Raw genomic sequence first — 27,318 nt, 5'->3', positions numbered from 1 at the left:
ACAGGGATATTATCACCCAGAGAAATGTATTTGTATTTCTTTATTGGTACTGTAAATCATGTTTAGGTACATATTTGGCACAAACAATGTAGGACAAGTCAGGATGGTACAGTATATACAACATCATACACATTGTTATTTTGAAAAGATTAATAATTAAAAATTAATCAATACATGTTGAATATTGATGACAAAATTAATATAATGAAATAAAATGATAGATTGGTTAAGAATATTTGAGCAGTTACACTATACTTTTCTGGTACTCTAAAAACTCAGAAACGGAATATAAGCAGTGGTCAAGCAAGTACTCTTTCAGTTTCACTTTAAACTTTTGTAAATTTTGCATCTGTTTCAAATAGCATGGCATGTGATTGTATAGCATTATGCCAGTATGATACACTCCTCTCTTACAAATGTTTGTACTGACTGTATTGACATGCAAATAATGCTTCTGCCTAGTATCATGAGGGAGGTAATCACAGTTATACCTGATGATATTTCCACTTTTCAAAATACTTCCTTTTGGGAAATTTAGTATTTCATACATATATAAGCAAGGAAGAGGCAGTATTTTGAGATTTTTAAATATTGGTCTACAGGAGTCTCTGTACTTAGCATGGTTTATTATTCTAACAATCTTTTTCTGAAGCCTTAATGTTTTGTTTGTACCTATGGAGTTCCCCCAAAAGATAATGCCGTACATCAGCAGTGACTGAATACTGCCATGGTACATTGTGATCACTGACGCATGGCTTGTATTTTGAGAGAGGATTCTTACTGCATACGTAAGTGTGTTTAACTTTTTATTTACGTGATTAAGATGTGTCTCCCATTTTACGTTTTGCTGAATATGTATGCCTAAAATTTTGTGTCGCTCACAGATGAGACAGTTTTTCCATCAATTTTAAAAATCAGCCTTGCAGGATGTAGTTTCTGTGAATTGTGGAAATTGACTGTCACTGTTTTTTTCCTTATTTATTATTAGCTTTTTTGTTCTGAACCAATCTGTTAAATTGTATTATACCTGTAGCTGTTTTTGTAGGCTTTCCTCATCACATGATTTGATTAGGATATTTGTGTCATCTGCAAAAGGCACTGTTGTACATTTAGTTATTTTTTCTGACGAATTATTAACATAAAGAATGAAAATAATTGGCCCAAGGACTGACCCTCGAGGAACTCCATATGTAATGTTTTGTGCATTACTGTAAAAATTACAAATTTTTTGTGTTTTTTTAAGTCTTATTTTATTTGAGTAGTCTGTTGACGGTCATGAAGGTAGGAATGTATCCACTTGTTTGGCAGGCCTCGTATTCCATAACTACCTAGCTTCTGCAATGGAGTATTATGATCAATTATATCAAAGGCTTTACTAAGGTCAAGGAATATCCCAGACACATGTACTGCAGTCAGAATTTCATTTAAGAAGGTATAAATAGCTGACTGTGTTGATCTGCCAGTTCTGAATATGTGTTGTGCATCACTTATCATTTTTTCTTTATTTAGAAAGGCTGTCAGCCCTCTAAGAAATAGTTTTTCAAGAACTTTGCCAAAGCCTGACAATACTGATACAGTTCTGTAGTTTCCAACTTCCTGTTTGTCCCCTTTCTTGTACTGTGGTGTCACTTTTGCCATTTTCAGTTTTTTCGGGGTGTGTGATATGACTGCTTTATTTTCTATATCCCTGTTTCTTCTTCTCTTACTATCAAACCTATTCATCAAGAATCAGCAACATTAATGGGTATGGGCCCCTTTGAAGTAAAATATTCCGGAGGTAAACTAGGTTCCCATGCAGATCTCCGGGCGGAACCTACTTCAAAGAGATTCAGGCCGAAAGGAACTTTCAGGTTGAGAACATGGAATGTTAAAAGTTTGAACAGGCCAGGAACGTTCCAGACATTATTAGACAAATTAGATAGATACAACGTAGACATTACAGCTATTCAAGAAACTCGGTGGCAGGGGGAGGGTAGCATAAAGAGGGGTAACTATACATTTTTCTATGGAGGTGCGGAAGCTCACAGTTTCGGAACAGGTTTCGCAGTACAAAGAAAAGTGCTTCATGCAGCCAGAGATATAAGGTTCATTAGTGACCGACTATCAGTTATAGTGCTGTCCGGCAGGTGGAATAGACTAGTAGTAATTAATGTACACGCACCAACTGAGGACACTGAAGAGGTTGTTAAAGACGGCTTTTATGAAGAACTAGATCAACTGTGGGATGAGTTCTCCTCGTATGATACAAAATTAATCATAGGTGATTTTAATGTGAAGATAGGGAAGGAGGAAGCATTCCGGCCTACAATTGGGAAAGAAAGTTTGCATAATATTTCGAATGATAATGGCACAAGAGTGGTTAGTTTTGCTGTTTCAAAAGACATGATTGTTGAGAGCACATATTTCAAAAGGAACGACATTCATAAAGCAACTTGGGTCTCTCCAGATGAACACACCTGAAACCAAATTGATCATGTTCTTGTAGATCGGAGATGGCACACTAGTATAGAAAATGTTGGGACTTTCAGGGGAGCAGACTGCGATTCTGATCATTTTCTTGTAGTTGCCAAAGTTCACCAACGGCTATCTACAGCAACATCAAGGTGTCACAGTGCAGAACTTGTTAGGTTTGACACTGACAAGCTAAATGATGAAAACATTAGAAGAAGGTACATGATAGAAATTTCAAATACGTTTGATGCTCTCCGGACACACAAAGATCAAGACGAGGATGTAAATAAATAGTGGATCACTGTGAGGATAATATCAAAGAGGCAATGAAGGTCACATTAGGTACAACTAAGAAGATCAGGAGGAAAGCATGGTTTAATGAGGAATGCAAGAAATTGGTAGAGGAAAGGAGAAAAGCGCGATTAGATTGGGATAGAATGGGAGACAGAAAACGAGAGAAGTTCTTGAACACGAGAAGGGAAGTTGGATGTAGGCTATGGGCAAAGAAGAGGGATTATTTGAACAAACAAATTAAAAAAATGGAAACAAACAGTAAAACAACAAACATTAGGGAACTTTACCTAGACATAAATGGGTATAGGAAGGGGTTCAAGGCTGGGACAAATGCGCTTCGAGGGGATGCCAGGGGAATACTGACAGACCCTAGTGCTATATTAAGTAAATGGAGGGCATATTTTGAGCATCTATTAAATGTACACCAGGAAGCAGGAAATGAGCAAGCATACGAAATACATAAGTAGAACACCAGATACCTGAGCCAACGTTAAAGGAAGTAAGAGATGCAACCAGCAAATGGAAAAACCATAAAGCACCAGGATCAGATTGCATAACTGCAGAATTAGTTATAAATGGGGGACAGAAATTGGTGGGAGTAGTTCACAAAGTGATAACTAAAGTATGGAACTCAGAGATGATACCTGAAGAGTGGCAAGAGTCGATTCTGATCCCAATTTTTAAGAAGGGTGACAAAATGGATTGTAGTAATTATAGAAGGATATTGCTATTACAAGTATGTTCCAAAATTTTCTCGATTATTCTGCTAAGCAGGCTTACGCCATATGCAGATGAAATTGTGCGGGATTACCAAGCTGGCTTTCAGAGGAACAGATCAACTATAGACCAAATATTCACCCTGCGTCAAATTTTGGAAAAGAAATGGGAATACAATAAACCAGTTTATAATCTTTTCATAGATTTTACAAAAGAATATGATTCAGTATTGCAGTCAAAATTGTACAGAATTCTTTTGGAACTTGGAATACCAAAGAAGTATGTTAAACTTACAGAAGCAAGTTTGAAAAACACAAAAGGTAGAGTACATGGGGGGAAATTTGTAACAAAGAATGGACTTAAGCAGGGAGATGCCATGTCTCCACTACTTTTTAATTTAGTCCTAGAATATATTGTACAAATGGCAGCAGTTAAATGGAAATATTAAGATATTGGGGTATGCAGATGATATGAACATCAATAGCGATAGGAAAGAATCTGTAACAGCAAATGCGAATGCATTAATCAAGGCTAGTGAAGATGTAGGTCTAAGGATAAGTGAAGACAAACCTAAATACCTGGTTACTACTAGAATGCCAACAGCAGTAGATCAGGAAATGTTAAGAGTTGGAGACATGCAGTTTGAAAAAGTGAACACATTTAAGTATCTAGGCATGGACATCACTTCGAGAAATGAGATTGAATCTGAACTGAAGAAGAGATTACGGGCAGGAAATGCATGCTACTTCTCACTGGATAGATTACTTTCATCACGGATATTGTGTAGGAATTTAAAGATTAGAATATACAAAACTGTTATTCTACCAGTTATGCTGTATGGGTGTGAGACTTGGTCTCTCACTGTGCAAAATGAAAAGTCATTTCGAGTATTTGAAAACAAAATTTTGAGGAAAATTTTCAGAGCAAAAAGGGATGACATTAGCAGAGAGTGGTAAAAACTGCATAACGAAGAGGTTCACGAACTATTCAAGCCCTGACATAATCAGTATTATTAAATCACATAGGCTGCGATGGGCGGGTCCCGTAGCTCGAATGGATGAGGGCAGGGCAGCGTGCAGAGTACTGGTAGGGCACTTAGAGGGAAAACGTCCTGTGGGGAGACCGAGGCATAGACGGGAGGACAATGTGAAGGCTGATTTTAGGAGCCTAGGTATTGAAGGTGAATGGAAGGAAATAGCCCAAGACAGGGACAGATGGTGAAAATACGTTGCTGCGGTAATGGACTCTCGAATCCAGTATGACCAGTGAGTGTGTGTGTGGTGTGTGTGTGTGTGTGTGTGTGTGTGTGTGTGTGTGTGTGTGTGTGTGTGTGTGTATTATTTTCTATATACTTAAATGATTTGACAATATCATAAAAAGGTCAGATTTCTACTCATAGATGTTGTGTTGCAGACAGGCACAGCAAAAAGACTGCTAAACAAATGGGCTTTCAGCAAAAAGCCCTTCTTCTAAAGCAGATAAACACACACACACACACACACACACACACACACACACACTGTCTCTGGCCACTGAGTTCCTTGCAGTCCGGCCTCAGTGGCCATAGACAATGGCCATGTGAACGAGTAGTACTTGTGTGAATGTGTGTGTTTTTTATCTACTTCAAGAAGGCCCTTTAGCTGAAAGCTCATATGTTTAGTGTTCTTTTTGTTGTGCCTGAGCACTCTGCAGCTGTTTACTGTGATGTATGGGAGGTTGATCGCTGAGTGACTCTAGGCCCAGGATACAAGATGACTTAGACAAAAGTTGTAGTTGGTAATATAAATGGCAGATAGCTCTAAATGTACAAAAATGTAAGTTAATATAATAGAGGGAAACATTCCACATGGGAAAAATATATCTAAAAACAAAGATGATGTAACTTACCAAATGAAAGCGTTGGCATGTTGATAGACACACAAACAAACACAAACACACACACAAAATTCAAGCTTTTGCAACCAATGGTAGCTTTGTCAGGAAAGAGGGAAGGAGAGTGAAAGACGAAAGGATGTGGGTTTTAAGGGAGAGGGTAAGGAATCATTCCAATCCCGGGAGCGGAAAGACTTACCTTAGGGGGGAAAAAAGGAAAGGTATACACTCACACACACAAACATATCCATCCGCACATATACAGACACAAGCAGACATTTGTAAAGGCAAAGAGTTTGGGCAGAGATGTCAGTCGAGATGGAAGTACAGAGGCAAAGATGTTGTTGAATGACAGGTAAGGTATGAGCGGCGGCAACTTGAAATTAGCGGAGGTTGAGGCCTGGTGGGTAACGGGAATAGAGGATATACTGAAGGGCAAGTTCCCATCTCCAGAGTTCTGACAGGTTGGTGTTAGTGGGAAGTATCCAGATAACCCGGACGGTGTAACACTGAGCCAAGATGTGCTGGCCGCACACCAAGGCATGTTTAGCCACAGGGTGATCCTCATTACTAACAAACACTGTCTGCCTCTGTCCAATGGACAGTTTGTTGCTGGTCATTCCCACATAGAAAGCTTCACAGTGTAGGCAGGTCAGTTGGTAAATCACGTGGGTGCTTTCACACGTGGCTCAGCCTTTGATCGTGTGCACCTTCCGGGTTACAGGACTGGAGCAGGTCGTGGTGGTGGGAGGGTGCATGGGACAGGTTTTACACCGGGGGCGGTTACAAGAGTAGGAGCCAAAGGGTAGGGAAGGTGGTTTGGGGAGTCCAAAGGGATGAATCAAGAGGTTACGAAGGTTAGGTGGACGGCGTAATGACACTCTTGGTGGAGTGGGGAGGATATCATGAAGGATGGATCTCATTTCAGGGCAGGATTTGAGGAAGTCGTATCCCTGCTGGAGAGCCACATTCAGAGTCTGATCCAGTCCTGGAAAGTATCCTGTCACAAGTGGGGCACTTTTGTGGTTCTTTTGTGGGAGGTTCTGGGTTTGAGGGGATGAGGAAATGGCTGTGGTAATTTGCTTCTGTACCAGGTCGGGAGGATAGTTGCAGGATGCGAAAGCTGTTTTCAGGTTGTAGAGAGGATATAAAATGTAGACTGCCAATGGCAAGGAAAGCGTTTCTGAAGAAGAGAAATTTGTTAACATCAAGTATAGATTTAAGTGTCAGGAAGTCGTTTCTGAAAGTATTTGTATGGAGTGTAGCCATGTATGGAAGTGAAACATGGACGATAAATAGTTTGGACAAGAAGAGAATAGAAGCTTTCGAAATGTGGTGCTACAGAAGAATGCTGACGATTAGATGGGTAGATCACATAACTAATGAGGAGGTACTGAATAGGATTGGGGAGAAGAGGAGTTTGTGGCACAACTTGTCTAGAAGAAGGGATCGGTTGGTAGGACACGTTCTGAGGCATCAAGGGATCACCAATTTAGTGTTGGAGGGCAGTGTGGAGGGTAAAAATCATAGAGGGAGACCAAGAGATGAATACGCTAAGCGGATTCGGAAGGATGTAGGAGATGAAGAAGCTTGCACAGGGTAGAGTAGCATGGAGAGCTGCATCAAACCAGTCTCAGAACTGAAGACCACAACAGCAACAACAACAACAACAACAACATATGCCATAATAAAGAACCAAACACAAGACAATATATAAAAGTGCATTCAGAATAACCTTAGGAGTGACAGTTCGGAAGTAGCACAGGTGAGCGCAGCACAGAGTTGCCAAGTCCCACACGGAACTTGCGCGTAATCTCATGTTTCATTCAGCTCACTCTCACATGCTAACTATTAGATCTTTAAATGTGGAGCCAACTAATTTCTTGTGAAATAATTTCGCTATGTGATGGTTTTATTTATTTCTTTTTTAATGTTCATGTAGGCAATAAAAGAAACAGCATTCCAACGACATTATCAAATTTTCGACAAGCGAGAAAGTATTTTGTTATTGAAGTTAGGTGTACACATTATGCGAATGAAATGTCAAGAAAACATCAAATTTTCATCTGTTTCAAACCTTAGCTGTGTCGGAGACCTCTAACGCGAGACGCAGGACTGTAAATAATACGATATCGTCTGCTCACTTACAGTACCGGCAGTGATAGGCAACAGATTTCTATATTTGTATTTGTAAAGACCAGATATGTTTCTGATATGTATCCTTATTTCCAACACAACAAAAGATAATATAATGCTTGTTTGGTATCTTAAATTGGGCAACATCTATTGTGAGAAACAAAAACTGCAAACATATTGCAGACATTATTTTGTATACTGTAATATGTATGCACAAATTGAATTCTACAAATGTACTAAATGTGTATCTGAATCCGTTTGTGCTGCATCTCTATGTGGATAATGGTAAAACTCCACTGACATCACTCTCGTTGCTATTGCAGACACTTGAAGTTTCGCTGTCACTATTGTCATTTAAAGAGATAATCATCTCTCCCACTGAAGTCTCCAAAACAGCTTCATCCTGCTATGCTCTTTACATAATGTTGTGTGAGTGACAGCTTTCCTCTAGTCTTCAGAGGTAACGTGAGTAATAGCTTCTTTAGTGCATGCTTCTACTGCGGAGAGCGTAAATTTTTGGTTGTTTCTGGCAACATATCCTTCAATTTGGGCCTATATCAACTCTATAGGTTTGAAGTGGCAGTGTTGCCGTGGCAGCCTGACGATTGTATGCCCTTATTTTTTTGCCAGTTCGTCAATTTCATATTTTGGAAATTGCGGTTTATGGAAATTTATTTTTTTGATAATCTCGACCTTCTTAAGGTCATCAGATACATTTATGTTATGACGCTCAAGCCAATAAATCATTTCCTCCTTTCGCTTTGCCATGGTAAGTGCTTTATCAACAACTGAATGGTTCGGAGCATTGTCTGGAACAATTGTGGACAGTTTATCTAGATTGGGTATTAGAGCTTCTACGAACCACTTTGTGAATGTAATGCGGTTCATATCTTCATGGTAATCTCCTGTCTTCTCCGATTTAAAGAGAAGGAGACAGTTTGGTATGAAACCTTGCGAGGCAACTGCATGCAGTAGAATCAATCTGCCCCCCTTACCAGACGGCATCTGCATTGTTCCATTAATCGTGTTGTCTGTCCACCCCTGATCAACTACGTGACCAGAATTAACCCACGTTTCATCGAGCCAAACCACTTCATTAACATTTATACTAAATATTTGCCTTAAAAATCGGCATCACCATGCAGCAATATCCTCCCTTTCCATCAATAGCTTACGGCCACAAAATTGTCCGTGGTGAAATCTATGTTGTGCAAAACTGTGAATAACGATGTTCAACTGCCCTGAAAAAGTCCTGATTCTTTAAGTGTGACCAATAACTTTGAGAGTGTGGGATGTTCCTTTCTGCTATAATAATCGTTAACATGTCGACGAACTGCATCCACTGCAAATGAATCTAAATTCTTAACACGCTTATCCATAGAACGTTTCTTGCTAGGAGTACCAAGTTTGGATAGTTCTCAAACTTCCTTTTCTGTCTCCAACAGTTCCTGCCCAATTTTTACGACAGTGTTGATATTCAGGGAGGCTGCCGTTCTATCTACTATCATGCTAACAGAGAGTAGAGGGCCACCATTAAGTTTTTCACTCTCAAAGTAAGCTCTTAACGAACAAACCATTTCTCTACACTGTCCTCATCGTAAAGCAAACCCCTGTCCACGAGAACGATGTCGAACTTTTCCACTTCTAACTTTCGATGTACTTTCTTCTGACATGTTAAATAAGATTATATATGACGGTAGTATCTGTTCCCGAAAGAACAGTTACCGTGGATGACCATGCAGCTTTGCTAGAAATGAAATGTTAATTAAATGGACACCCTAGCTGCAAACAGGCGTTGATGTACTTCATGTTGGGAATGTGGATCTCACGGGGAGCGTGCAAGGGATAAGTCCCTGCAGACGCACTATCCTCTGTGCCCACGGTGGCTCAGATGGATAGAGCGTCTGCCATGTAAGCAGGAGATCCCGGGTTCGTGTCCCGGTCGGGGCACACATTTTCAACATGTCCCCAATGAAGTACATCAACGCCTGTTTGCAGCTAGGGTGTCCATTTAATTATCATGTTAAATAAGACACAACAAATAACTGTCACAAATGCTACGGTAACTCCAAACCTGTAACAAAACAAACACAGCGCGCAGAGATCGCACAGACTCACTCACTGCAAGTAAATGGCGGCTAAGTGGAAGTGTTGTGGCAACTCGGGGTGCACGTGCCAGCTGGGCTGCGGCTGCAGCCTTCAGGAGACTGGCTGAATCCAAGCCGTGCCTCCGCCGGCGCAGCCTTCTCTCTACCACTTCCATCGCAGCTGTCAATACAAAAGTAATTTTGAATAGACTGTAGCACTGCTACTCCAAGAAAATTTGCAGCCTGAAAAACACACGGAAAAGCTTAATATCAGGTTGGGGCCTACGTCATTGTGAATCTTGTCATGTGAATGTATCCTCCAAGCCGAATTATGCATTTTTACTATGTTTTATGAAACTCCTATGCCCTTGGAGTGTCCTCTGATGTCCTATTTCTTTTATGACAGTCTTGTAAGATCTGTTAATGCTACATGTATACGAACATATGGCCTTCCTACGTCCTAGCTCAGTAATGCCTGTTTTCTGGCGCTCTGTGGCAGCAGCTGAAACGAGCCCATGTCTAAGATGTCAGGGGAAAATATTGGAAATGGTTCTTTGGAAAATGTTATTTTCAAAGGAAACTTCATTTTACAGAAGATGAATTATGTTACATGTGAAAGTGTGCAATGAATTTCTTAAAACACAGAGCGTTTGACTCTTGTTCAAATGTTAACATTTCGAGTACCAGCCACTCAGAATAATTTTGAGCCCAGAAGCCCAGACATTACAGTCATTGTTTAAAATTTTAGTGACACATTTGTGTGTTTTGTAAAGTGTAATGCACACTAAAAAGACCAATATTAGTTGTGATTTATTCATTTATTCATCCGTAGAACAATATTTCTTATAAAATAAACATGTATCTTTACAGTATATACAGCTCCTATACTTAGTTCTACTTTTCTAATCGTGTCAAGTTAAATTTCTTACACAGTACAATGTTCATGAACATTAGTCTATAGTTATTTTAAATATTCATCTACAGTGTAATAGCTATTATCTAGTAAATATTTTTTTAGCCTTTGACTAAAGGTGTGGGGATCATTTACATCTTTTATTTATAGTGGTAATCTGTTGTACAATTTAATACCATGATACAATATACTATTTTGAGTTTTTGACTTGTTTCTTCAGTTTAGATGTAAACAGTGTCTGGATTTTGTTCCATGGTCTTGAATTGTGCTGTTTGTGGTATACAGATTAATGTTTTTCCTTATATACATTACGTTTTGATAAATATAGTCACATGGAACGGTCAGAATTTCTAACTTTTTGAACAACTCTTTACAGTGTGCCTTGTTACTGCTATTTGTTACTATTCGAACAGCTCTTTTCTGTATCTTGAAAATAGTTTGTATGTTTCCAGCACTTAACCCCCAAAACATTATCCCATTACTGAGGACTGAATGTATATACCCAGAGTAGGCTACCTTGAGGGATGAAATATTGCAGACTGGTGCAAGGACTCGCAGGGCGTAACATGCTGAAGACAGTCCCTTTGCTAAAATTCTGACGTGCCCTGTCCATTTTAGTGACAATCTACATTCATCCCCAAGAATTTGCTGTCTGTTACACAATCAAGTATCTCATTGTTTACTCTCAGTGTAGTGTCAATGGGTTTTTTATTTAGTCGTAAGTTTATACAGTTTGTCTTTTTGACATTTAGAGTTACTTTATTCTTTAGTGACAAGTTGTGGATGTCACTGAGAGCTTCATTGGATTTTTCTGTTAACAGTGTTGAGCTTTCATCTGTAATCACTACAGTGCTGTCATCAGCAAATAGTGTTCTTTCCCCATGCCTGACACTCTGTGGGATATAATTTATATATATAAGGAAGAAGATTGGGCCCAGTACACTTCCCTGGGGGGGATACCTATATTGGTCTGTGGTTTTCTACTATTTTGAATTGCAATTTTTTAGTACTGGTATTACTTTTGCTTGTTTCAGGTATTCAGGAAAGCAGCTAGATCTGAAACATTAATTAATTATTAATGTTAGCTTTGCTTGTAGCTACACTATGTACATTAATCTAAACCATTAACTTTTCCTATTTGTGTGTTCACACTGCTTAATAGTGATGTTGTTATGGGTGACTACATCACGTGTCCTGTACTCTGAATGTTTTCTGTAATTGGCTGGCAAGATCACGTGACATGAGCTATGATTGGCTTACAAGAGCGCATTGGAATCTCTATTTCAATGCTTCGGAAACTAACATGCTGTGTTTGTGGTAGAATTCAAATTTATACTTTCGTAATACGAAAATACGCAGCATACATGTTGCTGCACATCAAAGATCTTTCCAAACGCATTTCTTTTTTTTCCCCATTGCCGAGTTTCGTTGTTTCGTTTTCTAAAGTGCTGGGAAGTTCTGGGCTGGTGTATAAATTCTTTACCATTCAAAGGATTGATATTTTTACAACTCCGAGTGAAAGAACACTGTTGCTTGTCATGGAAAAAGTGTATTTTCAACTTGGAAAAAGTATATTTTCATGTAGGAAAAAGTGCGTTTTTAACGGGGGGAATTTCATATTTCTATATATTGTTTCGAAAGCTGAACCATTTTTTGAAAATGAGATTTCCTATTAATGACATGCTTCATTAAAGAATAAATATACTAGAAAGCATTAGTCAGTATTCCCATTACATTGGACAGATATCTGCAGGACATTTTTGAATTCACGACACAAGTAATTCATACAATGGAACATCGAGGATGGAATAGTGACAATATTATGAAACAGATAGATTGCTACTCGCTACATAGTAGGGATGCAGAGTCACAGATAGGCACATCAAGAAGACTGTCAAACAAGTGTGATGAAGGGCTTTTTGGCCAAAAGCTAACTTGTTTGACAGTCTCTTTGTTGTGCCTATCTGCAACTCAGCATCTCCACTATATGGTGAGTAACAATCTATCCTTTTCATAATATTGTCTTACTACATGCATTTGGACGTGGAAAATTTAAGATTGATGAGGTATGTTACTTCAAAATATGATCTTTTTTGACATTTGATTAAGGTAAGTGAAATGTGCCAGCTTTTGTACATTTATGTCTGGCAACATCTATAGTTGTGTGAGTGTTTCAGCATTTCTACAGGATATACCTCCCAATGTTTTCAGGTTATAATGCCTGAATTTAATACTGACAACCTTTTATATACATGATTTTCATAATATTTTATTCATGATGGAATGTAACAATATTATGAGTAGGAAAGTTGCTACTCACCATATAGCTTAGATGCTGAGTCACAGACAGGCACAACGAAAAGACTCTCACAATGTAAGCTCTTGGCCAACAAGGCGTTTGTCAAAAATGACCACACACTCACACACACACACACACACACACACACACACACACACACACACACACACACACACACACACACACACATAAATGCATGCAACTCACACACACTACTTCAGCCTTGTTTGCCGAAAGCTTATATTGTGACAGTCTTTTTGTTGTGCCTATCTGTGACTCAGCATCTCTGCTATATGGTAAGTAGCAAATACCTCTTTCATAATATTGTTACATTCCATCATGGATTTACCATTGTTTAAATTCAAAAGTACATGCTACATGCAGTTCAGAACTTGTTAGACATTTTCATTCAGCATATATTTAAAATATTATGAAAATCACATATAGAAGTATTGAGCATTTTGTGGTATTTCCTGTCATATCATAATATTTTAGTTTACCTTAAAAATGTGATCTGTACATTTAAACAACTTTAACAGCTAACAGAACGTATACGAATCCTATTACTTGTTCTCTGATGAATTAAGTATTGGTGCATTCTCACCAAATGTGGAAATAGTGTCTCAGTTTTGACCTTTTCGAAAACTAAACTATGACATCAACTACACACACTGACGGAAAAAAATTCAGAACACCAAAAAGTAATTAATGTAGAGTCATGAAATTTGGGAAACATTTATCTATGGAACATATGTAAGTGAATAACATTGCAAGATCTCAGGTTAACGTAAGTGCAAAATGAGCCACCACAAATGTGAAATGCCGATACTTTATTAACTGGCGTAACTGCCAGAATGTCGAATGCAGACGTGCACACATTCTATTGTACGAGTGTCAGGTGTCAGTTCGTGGGATGGAGTTCCGTGCCTGTTGCACCTGGTCAGCCAATATAGGGAAGATTAATGCTGTCTGTGGACGACACCGGAGCTGTCATCCCACAGCGTCCCGTACGTGCCCGACGGGAGACAGACCTGGCGATCGAACAGGTGAAGGCAACATGTCGACACTCTACAGAGCCTGTCGGGTTACGAGAGCAATATGCGGGTGAATGTTATTCTGTCGGAAAATACCCTCCGGAATGGTGTTCACGAATGTCGGCACAACAGGTCGAATCACCGGCTTGAACTCGGGGTGCACGGGATAACAGTGAGAGTACTCCTGCCGTCATACGGACTCGCTCCACAGACCGTAACTCCAGGTGTAGCTCCAGTGGGTTCGGCGTGCAGACAGGTCGGTTGGACGCACTGAACTGGCCTGCTCCTAACCGACACACGGCCATCACTGGCACTGAGCCAGAAACAGCTTCCATCGGAAAGCACAATAACCTCCACTGTGCTCTCAAATGAGCTCTAACTCGACAGCTTGGAGCTGTGCTCGAAGTAACCAATTTGTATCAGTCCATCATGTCACAGCGGTGCCAACTGCTGCCCAGATTGCTGCGGCAGATGCAGTAAGGTGCATCAGAGCCATATGCTCTCTTCTCTCGGTAGTGGCACATGGCTGTCCGGAGCCCAGTCTTCTGTCTTCTTGTACCCACACATTCTCTTGACCACTGCTGCCAGCAATTGTGTACAGTGACTACAGTCCTGTCAAGTCTTTCTGCAATATCGTGGAAGGAACGTCCGGCTTCTCGTAGCCCTATTACGTGACTTCATTCAAACTCAGTGAGGTATTTATAATGACATTTGTGTCACCTTGAAGGAATCCTTCACAAACATCAACTCGCCACATCCAATCTCAAAGGTAACTGATGCTAACTATTGTTACAGCATGTGACTATGCAAACCTGATTTGCAGCTTCATAGTGGCTCTACTAGTGCCACCCTCGTGCAACTGGTGTGAAATTTGAATAGGTATCATCTTTCATTTGCAGAAATGTGCCTACCGACTTTCATTTATACCGCACGACTCCTTCTTGGTGTTGCAATTTTTTTTCGTCAGTGTATTAGTTGTATTCGTTTAGTTAAGAAGCATTAAAGAAAAATTGGATGTGACGTTGGTGGTATCTTTTTATCTGTTCTGAATTCTCTTTTTTTCTAAAAAGAAAAAGTCTGGTTTCCAACATAGATGTGTAACTTCAGCAATTTCAGCCATTCAGGATATGTTCCAATGACAATTTGATGTTAAATCCTAAAATCCCTTCTTTTCTTGCTGGCACTTGTCACTTGTTATAAAAATCAATTTCTAATTATGCTGAGGAAAGTTCTGGCAGAGCGTAAATAACTTAGGAGTAAAGGAGGCCACTCACTGAATAGTAGAAGCATTGAATCACCAACATGCACACAAAACAGATTTGAAAACTGTGTTACTTTTTGGATGAAACAGGACTTGTGCATCTACATTGTATGAGCAAAACACACAGTGCCAGGACTGCATTCCTGCAAGTGTACTGGTGTGAGGGGTTGAGTTCAGAGGGCGGGTTGGGGGGGAGGGGGGAGGCTTGAGGGAGAAAGAGCAGGAAGCAGGAGGCAGCTTTGAGTAGGTGTGCATGAGGGAGAGGGAGCAGGTGTAAGGTGTAGGAACGTGACACACGATCACTGGGGCCAGTGATTTTGTGAGGGGTGTACGAAGGCATGGGCGGGGAAGGGATAAGAGGCCAGAGAAAGAGAAGGGGAAACTGTTGGGAGAGAGTGTCGGTGCAGTGGCTTAGCAGAGACTGATGCCAGGACAATTATGAAAGTGAAGGATGTTGCAAAAACAACGCTCATCTGCACACTTCAGAAAAGCTGGTGATGAGTTGAAGGATCTATATTGCTTGAACTCGAGTGGGTCGTGTTCAGTAGTGTGTTTTGAAACCGAATAATTGACTGTGTTCTATGCTACAGCTTGACGATGGCCTTTTGTTCTGGAGAACCGGTGGCTGCTGTTTGTGCCCACATAAAATACTATGCAGAAATTGCAGCACAGCTTTTATATGACAAGCGTGCTGTCACAGATGTCTCAGCCTCTAATGGGGTAGGATAAGCCCATAACAGGACTACAGCAGCATGTTATAGGTAGTCGAATTGGGCAGTTCTTGCACCAGGGTTTTCCACAGGGATGTAACCCCTGTGACAAGGGCTTAGGAATGTGTGTGGCATAGGGATGGACCAGGATATTGTGTAGGTTGAGTGGGTTGCTGAAGAGCCACTCCTACAATTTATTAGAATGTTTGGCCTCAGGGATGTAAATTCCACATAATTCTAATGTTTTACTTATATGAATATAATAGAGGGAAACATTCCACGTGGGAAAAATATATCTAAAAACAAAGATGATGTAACTTACCAAACGAAAGCATTGGTATGTTGATAGAGACACTAACAAACACACACACAAAATTCAAGCTTTCAGAACCCACAGTTGCTTCATCAGGAAAGAGGGAAGGAGAGGGAAAGACGAAAGGATGTGGGTTTTAAGGGAGAGGGTAAGGAGTCATTCCAATCCCGGGAGCAGAAAGACTTACCTTAGGGGGAAAAAAGGACAGGTATACACTCGCACACACACACATATCCACCCGCACATATACAGACACAAGCAGACATATGTAAAGACCATGTCTGCTTGTGTCTGTATATGTGCGGATCGATATATGCACCTGTGTGTGTGCGCGTGAGTGTATACCTGTCCCTGTTTCCCCCTAAGGTAAAGACCATGTCTGCTTGTGTCTGTATATGTGCAGATGGATATATGCATGTGTGTGTGCGCGCGAGTGTATACTTGTCCCTGTTTCCCCCTAAGGTAAGTCTTTCTGCTCCCAGGATTGGAATGACTCCTTACCCTCTTTCCTGATGAAGCAACCGTGGGTTGCGAAAGCTTGAATTTTGTGTGTGTGTTTGTGTTTGTTAGTGTCTCTATCAACATACCAATGCTTTCGTTTGGTAAGTTACGTCATCTTTGTTTTTAGATATAATGTTTTACTTAAACACTTTGTAACTATGTCTTGCATCTGATAGGCATTGATTGTGACTTTCTTGGGGATAATTATATTGTTGGAATATCTAATCAAATATATGTTTTCAGATACTGGTCAGTGTCCAGCTTCTAGCTGTATTGAATGGACAGAAAATATCTACGGTTGGGAATACCCTGGAATTGCACGAAACATTGTTTTCCTCATAGGAGGTGGTTTTATTTTCTTTACTTTGTTATTCTGCATTGAACTTGGAGCATTCAAAAGAGTGGCTTATTTTCTCAACTCAAAAGGAAAACCTAAATGGAATAGAGGTAAGTACTCACAAAGCAGTTGTTTGATGGATTTCAAAAGCATTTATCAATACTGGCAGTAAAAAATTAATGACAAATCAACCTGATTTGTTGGTCCTAATTTAGATTGCTGATCCTTTATTATTATTATTATTATTATTATTATTTTGTGAGGGGGAGGGGTGGTGCGTAAGCACTTGCCACAAAAATTGGCAGTGGTAAATTGCAGCCGGATTCAAAGTGAATGATGTACAACAATTTTTGCAGACTATGATAAGAACATGCAGGAATGGGGGGAAAAAAGTAAAAAAAAATTTTTTTTTAAATTAAAAATATTGAGTGTGATGTAATATTTTGTATAATGTAATATCTTGTATTGACACCTTTTATTAACCTGACACATTCCACATCTTTAAGAAGTGTCATATTCATGATCTATGGAACAAGTACTAATGTAATCTAATCTAAAATGACATAATCTGATTCACTTTAGGTAGGAGGGTTACCTTCATATTCCCAGATATTAGTGAATTTAGCATATGTTAAAATCCAGGAATAAGTAAGAAATGCATATTTTTTTGTTTTCTCCAAAAAAATTCCTGCCCCAAGATAAAGACCTCCAAAGATGACATTGCAAACACCATTTTGAAGATATGAATTTTGGAAAAAATTTTAAAATTCTGTATCTCTGTAGCAGCTCTAGTTTATTTGAAAGATAATTGCTTTATGATTACAATGGTATCCTCCATTTGGACATATCTGTCAAAGTACTTGGTGCTGTTACCTTTTGAATTTTTTTTATAATTCGTAGTAAAAATTTGTTTTTCAAAAATGGCAATCCAGAAAAGTTAGATTTTTTCTGTTGATTAGTACGATGTAGTACTATATTCTCTGTAAAAGAGAGCTTCCACTTTCAAGTTGGACAAGTTTTATTTTAAAAAACAATTTTTTGTAACTGTCAAGGGTAATGTATGTCTTCACTGAAGTTGTTTCTTATTAATTTCTTTGTTGCAATGTTTATTTCTATTGTCTTTGTTGCAGTTACTTCTTATCACTTTCTTTGTTGCAGTTATTTGTTTTCACTTTCATTATTGCAGATATTTTTTACACTTTGTTGAAGTTTCTTGTCAGTTTCTTTGTTGTGGTTGTTCATTGCAGGTTTCTGTGTTGTAGTTGTTCAATGCTAATTTATTTACTGAAGAGGCTTCTAAGAAATCTGATACCATCCAATGAGTTCTGTGTTTTTGTGAGGAATTTGCCAGTTGACACAGTTGCAGTGTATTTTGTGAAAAGAATTGTTTGAAATGTCTGCTGACTAGGGCCACAGGAGAGTGAAGTGTGCTGACTATTTGCATATCCATAAAAGGAGTTATATATAAGACAATAATAAAAAAAAAACAGAGATTTCGTTAAGATTGGGAATAAATGTTCTCATTTGAAGACTGTTTCACAGTGAAGATGTTTCCAGTGACGACTTTTTGTGTTCTAAATGTTTTGACAGGATAACAACAATGATAGTATCTGAACAAGGCGAAGCCTCCCACGATGATGTGGATTTTACATCAGTAGAGGAAGAATTAAATATCCTGAACCAGTCAACTACAGAGGTAGGTGCTAGTCCTGTTAAGAAGCCATGGTCAGTGAAGTTGAGTTATAAGCTCTGTGCATAAAGAAAGAGCAGAGAAATTACTAAAGCTATAGATGAATACACTACAGCAAGACTGACCACACTCTTCAAAGTAGAAGTTCTATCTTCAGAAGAAAATGAACCAAAACACTCTTGCACCTCTTGCCAGGAATTTTTCACAAATATCAATTCAGCTGTTGAATATTGTGTATCCTACAATGAAAAGGTGCAAGTTTTAACTGTTATTCCAGAGACATTTTCAAAGAAAACAATTTTGAACCATGTTCCATTAGTATCAAAGTACACAACAGACAAATCAAGAAATGTGAGGTCTGTAAAAGGAGTCTTTGGAAGACAGGATCCCTAGTATGGTCATACTGTGGAAGTTGCTCAAGTTCAAATAGTGCAGTCATTTTATCTTGAAGATAAATGGGACTGTTCTTGCCAGAGTGCCAACAAAAAGGACACTATAACTGTAACATTTGAAGGTGAAAAAGTTGTGAAAGTGAAGAGGTACATGACTCGCAGGATTAAAGAAACTTTTGCAATTTATAAGAGCAACTGTACAATTTCATATTTTGGAAGGCCAAAATTTTATGTACTATGACCTGAGCGGGTAGTTCCACACCCACCTAGAGATATCTGCTTATGTGTGTCCTGCACAAATTTTGAACTTTGTGTAGTAACTTTGAAGAACTTACTGGAGCACGTGACGTATGACATCTTGGTTGGGTGTGTGAAGTTATTAGCAGTCTGTGACGTAAAGCGAGAGTCTTGTTTGTTTCAAGAATGTAGTGATTGCCCTGGAAAGGGAGGACTGTCTCTACAGACACTTGGCCTGGAAGACGTAGCAGATAACCCTGCAGAAATTACATGTGCAACATGGAAGGAAAATAAACTAATTAAGAAAAATGTTTCATTGATGAGCTTGGTAAATGGTCAGTGAAACCAGTAACACACCAGCATCTGAAGAAATTGCAACAACAACACACTGCAGAAGTGAAAAGGTGTGTAGAGGCTGGAGAACTATGTTTAGTGTGTCCTTGTGATTCTGCTGAGAACTGGTCTGTAATTCTCCCACAAGAAGTACAAGGGTATCGATGGAGTAATGACCAGGTTTCAATTTTTACAGGAGTGACACATTTTCAAAACAAGACCACAAGTGTTGCAGTTATAAGTGATGACACAAGACATGACTCAGCACATGTTTTGCAGCCATGCACAAAATTCTTCAACTGCAAACGAGGAGAGAAGATTTTTTATGGTGCTCCCAGTCATTTTAAAAATGGTTAACAGCTGTTTGGATTGTGCCAAGTGACTGGGTATACAGTGCTACTTTCACGGGAAGGGGCCTTGTGATGGTGTAGGAGCTCTGCTGAAGCACCAAGCTACAACACATAATTTTTCCAGACCAAATACAGCTGCAATTCAGAATGCTGAGTATTTTACGAGAGTTTGAAATCTTACACGTCCACAGCTCTCATTCTTTTGTCCAGAGAGGAAATCAAAGAATCCCATAAGCAGAAAAAAGAAGAATGATCCAAACAGACTACTCCTGTGAAAGGAATTCAGAAATCACAGTTTTGGACTCAAAGTGATGGGCAAACTCATATCGCACGCACTTTAAAGAGCAAGAAAGAAGAAATTTCAATTTTTTGGCCAACAGCAGGTTAATATTCAGATTCAGAACCTGAGAAGGGGGATGTTTGTGGCGTGTGTGTATGACTGTGACTGGTGGATTGCAGAGATTATAGGCACCAGTTATGAGTTAAACGAAATTGTTGTTAATTTTATGCTACCACATCGACCAGCTGCTGGATATAGGTTTCCAACTGAAGGACGGAAACAATGCCATAAATTATAAAACAAAGTTCAGAAAGCTATAGTAAAACAACTTTGACAGATAAGTACAAATGGAGGATTTCTTTGTAATCATAAAGCAATTATCTTTCAAAAAAAAAAAAAAAAAAAAAAAAAAAAAAAAAAAAAAAAAAAAAACGACAAAATATCTAGAGCTGTTCCAGAGACACAGCATTTTAAAATTTTTTCCAAAATTCGCATCTTCAAAATGGTATGTGCAGTGTCATCTTTGGAGGGCTGTATCTCAGAGGATAAATTTTTTTGGATTAAAAAAAAAAAAACTACATGTTCCTTACTTAGTCCTTCATTTTAACATATGCTAAATTCAATAACAACTGAGACTTGAGACTATGAAGGTAAGACTTTTTCCCAGCCTGCCTGAACTGATATGGACTATGCCAATTATAACTTGAAATAGTATGCAAACGCTGTCCTGTCAGTATTCTAGATCATTTCCAAGGAGACACAAAAACTTTTCTGCAAATAAGATATGTTGTTGTTAGCTACTAATACAGAACAGAAACATTTTCATGGTCCAGGAGTTGATAGCCATTGTCCCTAGTGTCTGCAGTGATGTTTTATGTTATAAATTACCTGGTGCATGTTGTGTGTAAATCAAAGAACATTGTACAGCAGGGACCAGCCAAATACGACAGTTTATCCTATTTGGTAGGATAGAATTTGCTTTATGTGGCCTTCCTTATTTATGTTTTCTGTGCTTATCCTAAAACATTACAGGCATGGTTCCTTAAGTGAGGTCAGAGGCAACCACTTGCCCTGTGGTCATAAAAATGTGCTTAATTTTTTCTATGTTTATGTACATTTTGAACTACCTATTTTCATTGTATTATGATGACAAATCCTTTGTCATTGTGAGATGATACATGGATGAATAAATAAATCAAATCAAATCATTTGTGCTAGCCTCTGCTGACTCTGAGTGGTTATCCTATAGACTTTTTATATGAAAGGCCATAGGTTTGATTACATATTAAGTTGTAACAGATTTTTTCTTTTCTCTGTTTTCCACACCACTAGACACACATGCTGTATTGAAAATATTCCTCGTAGTTAATATTCCACAGTAGATATGAGACTTTTTAGGCTTTAAATCAATGATGGCTTCTTGCAGGAACAAATATGATAAAACTGCTGGCAATAGTTGCTAATAGTCCACTCTCCTGGGATGATTCTAACCTCTGCAATTAAACACAATAATTAGGGACCATTGAGAAATACTTTTGTAATAGGATTCACGTCACTAGGCCTTAGTTTTCAAACATATAGGTAGTAGCAATGCATATCACTTCATACTCTCATTCAGCCGATCTCTTCCCAAACTTCATATTGACATTGTGTCAGGTAAAAGATGTCACAAAAGCATTCAAACACACAAAACTTCTGCACGTCCGTAATGAATAAAAGACACTTTAGAGAATACACATTTCTGGAATTATATTCACTAAAATGTGTCTGTGCATAATTAGTTGAGGATAAGAGACTTACTTACTTACTTACTGTTTGGTGCTGCAGCCCACGTAGGGCCTTGGCCTCCTGGACAATCTCCGCCCACTCTTTTCTGCTGGCTGCCTTGCCTCTGCATCTTCCATTCTTCTCAGGTCTTCCTCCATGTTGTGTAATCATCTGGTCCTTGATCTGTCCCACATAAGGTGTCCATCTGGTTTTCCTGTGAAACTTTCTTGACTGCGCTGCTCTCCACCATTCTTTCTACATGCCCAACCAACATAGTCTATTACACTTTAATTCTGTCATGATATGTGGTTTGTTGTACAACTCTCTAATCTTATTAGTTCTGATTTGCCAAAAACCCCTATCATTCACTGGCCCTAAGATTTTCATAAGTATCTCCCTTTGCCATTCTGCAACAACTTCTCATCATTTTGCATCACTGTGCAAGTCTCTGAACCACACATCACCACAGGTCTCACTACTGTAAGATAAACTCTCAGCTTCAGATTCCTAATAAGGCTTCTTGCTTTAAATACTTTAATCAGTGTGAAGTAGCTCCTGTTACCAGCTGTAATCCTGGCACGTATTTCTTCTCTCATACCTTTATTCTCAGTTACCAGTGACTCAAGATATTTAAAGTCCTACAGCTTTCAAATTCTTTCCTGTTCAAAGTCATGCATTTTTCTCCTTCACTATACCTTTTCCTAGATTTTAACATGTACTGTGTCTTTGACTGATTAATTGTCAGCCCCATCTCTGCTCCATATCTTTCTATTTTTTCAAACATTTCTTCCAGGTTCTGTTTCCTCCTGGATAACAAATCAGTATCATCTGCATATGAAAGAGCCTGCATCACTCTATTAAACAGTGTTCCCTAGTGTTGTCACTTTGTGTTTTTCACATTACTCTCTCCAAGGTAACATTAAACAGAATAGTGGAGAGCACACCACCCTGTCGCAATCTGTGATTAACTTCAAATGCCATTGATAAAGTGCCCTGAACCTTTACTTTACATACTGTTCTTCTCAAGGCCATTTGGACCAGTCTTAGTTTATTGGGTACTACTGCATCTTGCATTGCCTCCCAGAGTTGATCCCTTTTGATATTATCATAGGCTTGTTTGAAATCAATGATCTGCTGGTGGATATCAATGTTGTACTCATAACATTTTTCAAGGATCTGTCTGATGGTAAAAATCTGATCTGTAGTGGATCTATTAGTTCTGAAACCACAGTGGTAGTCTCCTACATACTCTTCTACATATGCTATGAGTCATCCCGCCATGATTTTGCCTAATATTGTATATACTATACAGAGCAGTGCAATCCCTGTATGATTTGTGCTGTTAGCTTTGTCATGTTTCTTATGTATAGGGCATAGTATAGCTGTATTCCACTTTATATACTATACAGAACAGTGCCATTCCCCTATAATTTGTACAGTCAGCTTTGTCATGTTTCTAATGAATAGGGCATAGTATAGCTGTATTCCTGTGTTCCAGCATATTTTCATTCTGCCATATTTCCACTACAATCTCATGCGAAACCCTTATTAGTTTTTCTGCACTACATGTTATCATTTCTGTTGTAATATTGTCTTCTCCCTGGGGTTTATTGTTTTTAAGAGTCTTGATACTAGCTTTAACTTCTTCCAGTGTAGGTTCCTGTATAGTTTCCTGGTACTCTTCTTCTCTGTTTGCTTCCTGTTCCACCTCATCTACCGTAGCAGAGTCAACTTTATCTTCATATTCTGATTCTGTATTCAATAGTTCACAAAAATACTCCACCCATCTGTCTGAAATCTGATGTTTTTTTTCCAATCAGATTTCCCTCCTTATCTTTACAGAAAAGTGCTCTGGGTTGGACTCCTTTCTTTATATCTTTCACCCACATATAGAATTTCCTTTTTCCCTGATCAGTCTTTCTCTCTTCTAAATCATCAATCCACCATTTTTCAAATTCTGTCTTTTTCCTCCTACATTCCTTATCTGCTTCCTTTCTTTCATCCTGATATTCTACTATGGTAATTCTTGTTGTCCTCTGCAACATTCTTTTTCTTGCCTCATTCCTTTCTTCTGTCTTCCTCCTACACTCTTCATCAAACCAGACCTGGATTGTGAATTGCTTCTCTCCACCCAATACAGTTTCAGCTGTCTCCTGTGTTATACCTTTGACTGTGTTCCGTCTTTTAACAATACCCTCTCCTGCCAAATGTTCGACTTCAATGAGTGTACTTGTCAAAATAGTTTCATACTGTTGTGCTGTATTTTCATCATTTCTTAACTTAGCGTCATCAAACCTTGGCACATTAGTTTTCTTGGTCTGTCTGTAACTGACTATCCTCTGTCTGTATTTGATTCTTACCAAATAGTGATTGCTGTCTCCATCTGCACCACAACAACTTTCCACTTCTAATACATCTGAAGCATGTCATCTATCTATGAGTATGTCATAAATCTGATTTTTTATGATCCCATCTAGTGAGCACTTTCCTTATATTCTTCCTTTGCATCCATGTACTATTAATAATCATGTTATTGCCCATGGCAATTAGACTACAAAACAAGGATAATGGAATGTAGTCTAATTAAGTCGGGTGATGCTGAGGGAATTAGATTAGAAAATGAGGCACTTAAAGTAGTAAAGGAGTTTTGCTATTTGGGGAGCAAAATAACTGATGATGGTCGAAGTAGAGAGGATATAAAATGTAGGCTGGCAATGGCAAGGAAAGCGTTTCTGAAGAAGAGAAATTTGTTAACATCCAGTATTGATTTAAGTGTCAGGAAGTCATTTATGAAAGTATTCGTATGGAGTGTAGCCATGTATGGAAGTGAAACATGGACGATAAATAGTTTGGACAAGAAGAGAATAGAAGCTTTCGAAATGTGGTGCTACAGAAGAATGCTGAAGATTAGATGGGTAGATCACATAACTAATGAGGAAGTATTGAATAGGATTGGGGAGAAGAGAAGTTTGTGGCACAACTTGACCAGAAGAAGGGATCGGTTGGTAGGACATGTTCTGAGGCATCGAGGGATCACCAATTTAGTATTGGAGGGCAGCGTGGAGGGTAAAAATCGTAGAGGGAGACCAAGAGATGAATACACTAAGCAGATTCAGAAGGATGTAGGTTGCAGTAGGTACTGGGAGATGAAAAAGCTTGCACAGGATAGAGTAGCATGGAGAGCTGCATCGAACCAGTCTCAGGACTGAAGACCACAACAACAACAACAACCCATGGCAAAATCAATTACTCTGATACCATTGTCATTAGAAACTTCATGCAGACTCTCCTTACCAGCTGCTTCCCTGTATGCAATTTCTCTTCCTACTTGAGCATTGAAGTCCCCTATAACTACCTTAACATCATGCTTCACCACCCTTGCTATTTCCTGTTCCAGTTGCTCATAGAATATATCCTTCTCTGCCAGCTTTGCATCTTCTGTTGGAGCATATGTACATATGAAGGAGATATACTGAAGAAGCAGGCTTTCATTCGTAATACACAGATTCTTTCACCAGCAGGCTTAAACTTCAATATGGCAGTCTTATGAGGATTTTCAACCAGAAAACCTGTACCTCCATACCCTCTGCCTCCACAGCTGTATCCTCCTGCGGGTCCGGGGGTTAGAATAGGCCTGAGCTACCCCTGCCTGTTGTAAGATGTGACTAAAATGAGTCTCACACTTTTCTGCACTATAAGTTCAGGTCCCATTTTATGGTTTGACCAGTCACTTTCCAAATTCTACAGAATTGTGGGACATATGGGGCAGGACACCTTACGTGGTGCATGAGCTATCCATAGCGCCATTAGATTCGATCTCCTAAATCTCTTGTCACGGCTTTGTATCTCCACCTGCAATTCAACTATTTGGGCGAGGACATTTTTTTGGGGTATGTCATCTTCTTCCATTGTTTCCTGTTCTCTTTTGCCCCCATGACAGTATTGGCTTTGTGTGCACCCAGTATCCAGCAATGTAGCCAGTCTGCTGTTGTGGTGCGGCCATCATGCACCCATTTGGTTGTAGCCCCCAGACAACATAGGGATCGCACTGCTGATGCCTGAGCTGTAAACTCCCCATGTATGCTGAGGAGTAGATTCCTGTCTTCCTGGGGCATCAGGACTTCTGGCAACAGCCATCATGCCAGATGGCTTTTGCTGTGGCTGGGTGGTATCTGTGGGAGAGCCCATGATCGGAGTGGGTGGCATCAGGGTGGATGACCCACAATGAAGTGGACTAACTGATCTCTTTCTGGTGACCGTACAGTGCCAGGAATCTCAAAGAAGGGCAAGATCGAGTTCAATGCTGACAGATGTGACCCTAAATCGTTTCCCTCCCTCACTACACCATGGGAGGAATGTAGGGCTACAGAAAGAAGAGAGCCATATTCGCCTCTGTATTTAGTCTGTAGCAGACTGGATGGGGTCTACTTTCTACCTATGAAGCCTCAATTTTTTGTTGAAAACCTTGAGAATAAGTTTGGGGAAGTGACAGCACTGTCCAAGATGAGAAGCGGTCCAGTCTTGATTCAGACAGCATCCCCAACCCAGTTCCGGGCATCACTCACTTGTAACCAGTTGGGTGATATTCCTGTTTCTGTCATTCCCCATAAAAGCCTCGACATTGTCTAGGTGATTATTTTCCATCGTGACCTCTCTTGCAGTCTGACGACGAGCTCTGTGCCAATCTAGAACGGTGGGGTCTTCATTTCATCCAGCGAGTTTACAGGGAAGCCAAAGACAACAGGGTTGCTACCGGTGCCTTCATCTTGGCCTCTGAGTGTGATACATTGCCTGAAAATGTCAAGATGATGGTTTACCACTGTTATGCTAAACTGTACATCCCTCCCCCTATGCGATGCTTTAAGTGCTGTAAATTCGGGCACATGTCTTCCGCTGCCCTTCCGACGCCACATGTCGAGACTGCGGACGTCCACTGCATCCAGATACTCCTTGTGCGCCTACTCCCACTATTATCAGCTGTGGAGAGCAGCACTCCCCCTGCTCACCAGACTGCACAGTACTCCAAAAGAAGTGGAAAGTCACCGAGTACAAGCCCCTGGACCGGTTGACTTACCAAGAGGCTAAACGTAAATTTAAACAATTACACCCCAATCGGTTGACGTCCACATACGCTGTAGCTACATTACCATCTCCATCACAAGTACCAGTCGTACCACACTTTGTGCCATGAACAGTCGGCCCTCCAGGCCTCCAGAATACATCTGCCCCCTTGGTGGTAGGGGGAAAATCTCCTTCCATTGCTTCCAAAATACCTGCTTTGGGAGCAAGAGGGCCAGCAAGCTAAGAAGTCTGCTAAGAAAAGGATCCTCTGGTGGCCCCAACA

The 27,318-nt window shown here is 39.6% G+C and overlaps 1 protein-coding gene and 1 non-coding gene across 2 annotated transcripts in view; both read left to right on the top strand.

Moving 5' to 3' along the window:
• LOC124776164 (phospholipid-transporting ATPase ABCA3) overlaps window positions 1–27,318 on the top strand; it is a 544,268-nt gene that overhangs the window by 365,063 nt on the left and 151,887 nt on the right. The window contains exon 20 of the mRNA XM_047251005.1: window positions 16,832–17,035. Coding sequence (XP_047106961.1) covers window positions 16,832–17,035 — 204 coding nt within the window. The remainder of the gene's footprint in view (window positions 1–16,831; window positions 17,036–27,318) is intronic.
• Trnat-ugu lies at window positions 9,346–9,420 on the top strand. The gene has a single exon. It is a non-coding gene; the product is annotated as a tRNA-Thr (tRNA).

The sequence above is a fragment of the Schistocerca piceifrons genome, chromosome 2, assembly GCF_021461385.2.
Source record: "Schistocerca piceifrons isolate TAMUIC-IGC-003096 chromosome 2, iqSchPice1.1, whole genome shotgun sequence".
In the NCBI taxonomy this organism is placed as follows: Eukaryota; Metazoa; Arthropoda; class Insecta; order Orthoptera; family Acrididae; genus Schistocerca; species Schistocerca piceifrons.
This window is presented reverse-complemented; position numbering and strand designations above follow the sequence as displayed.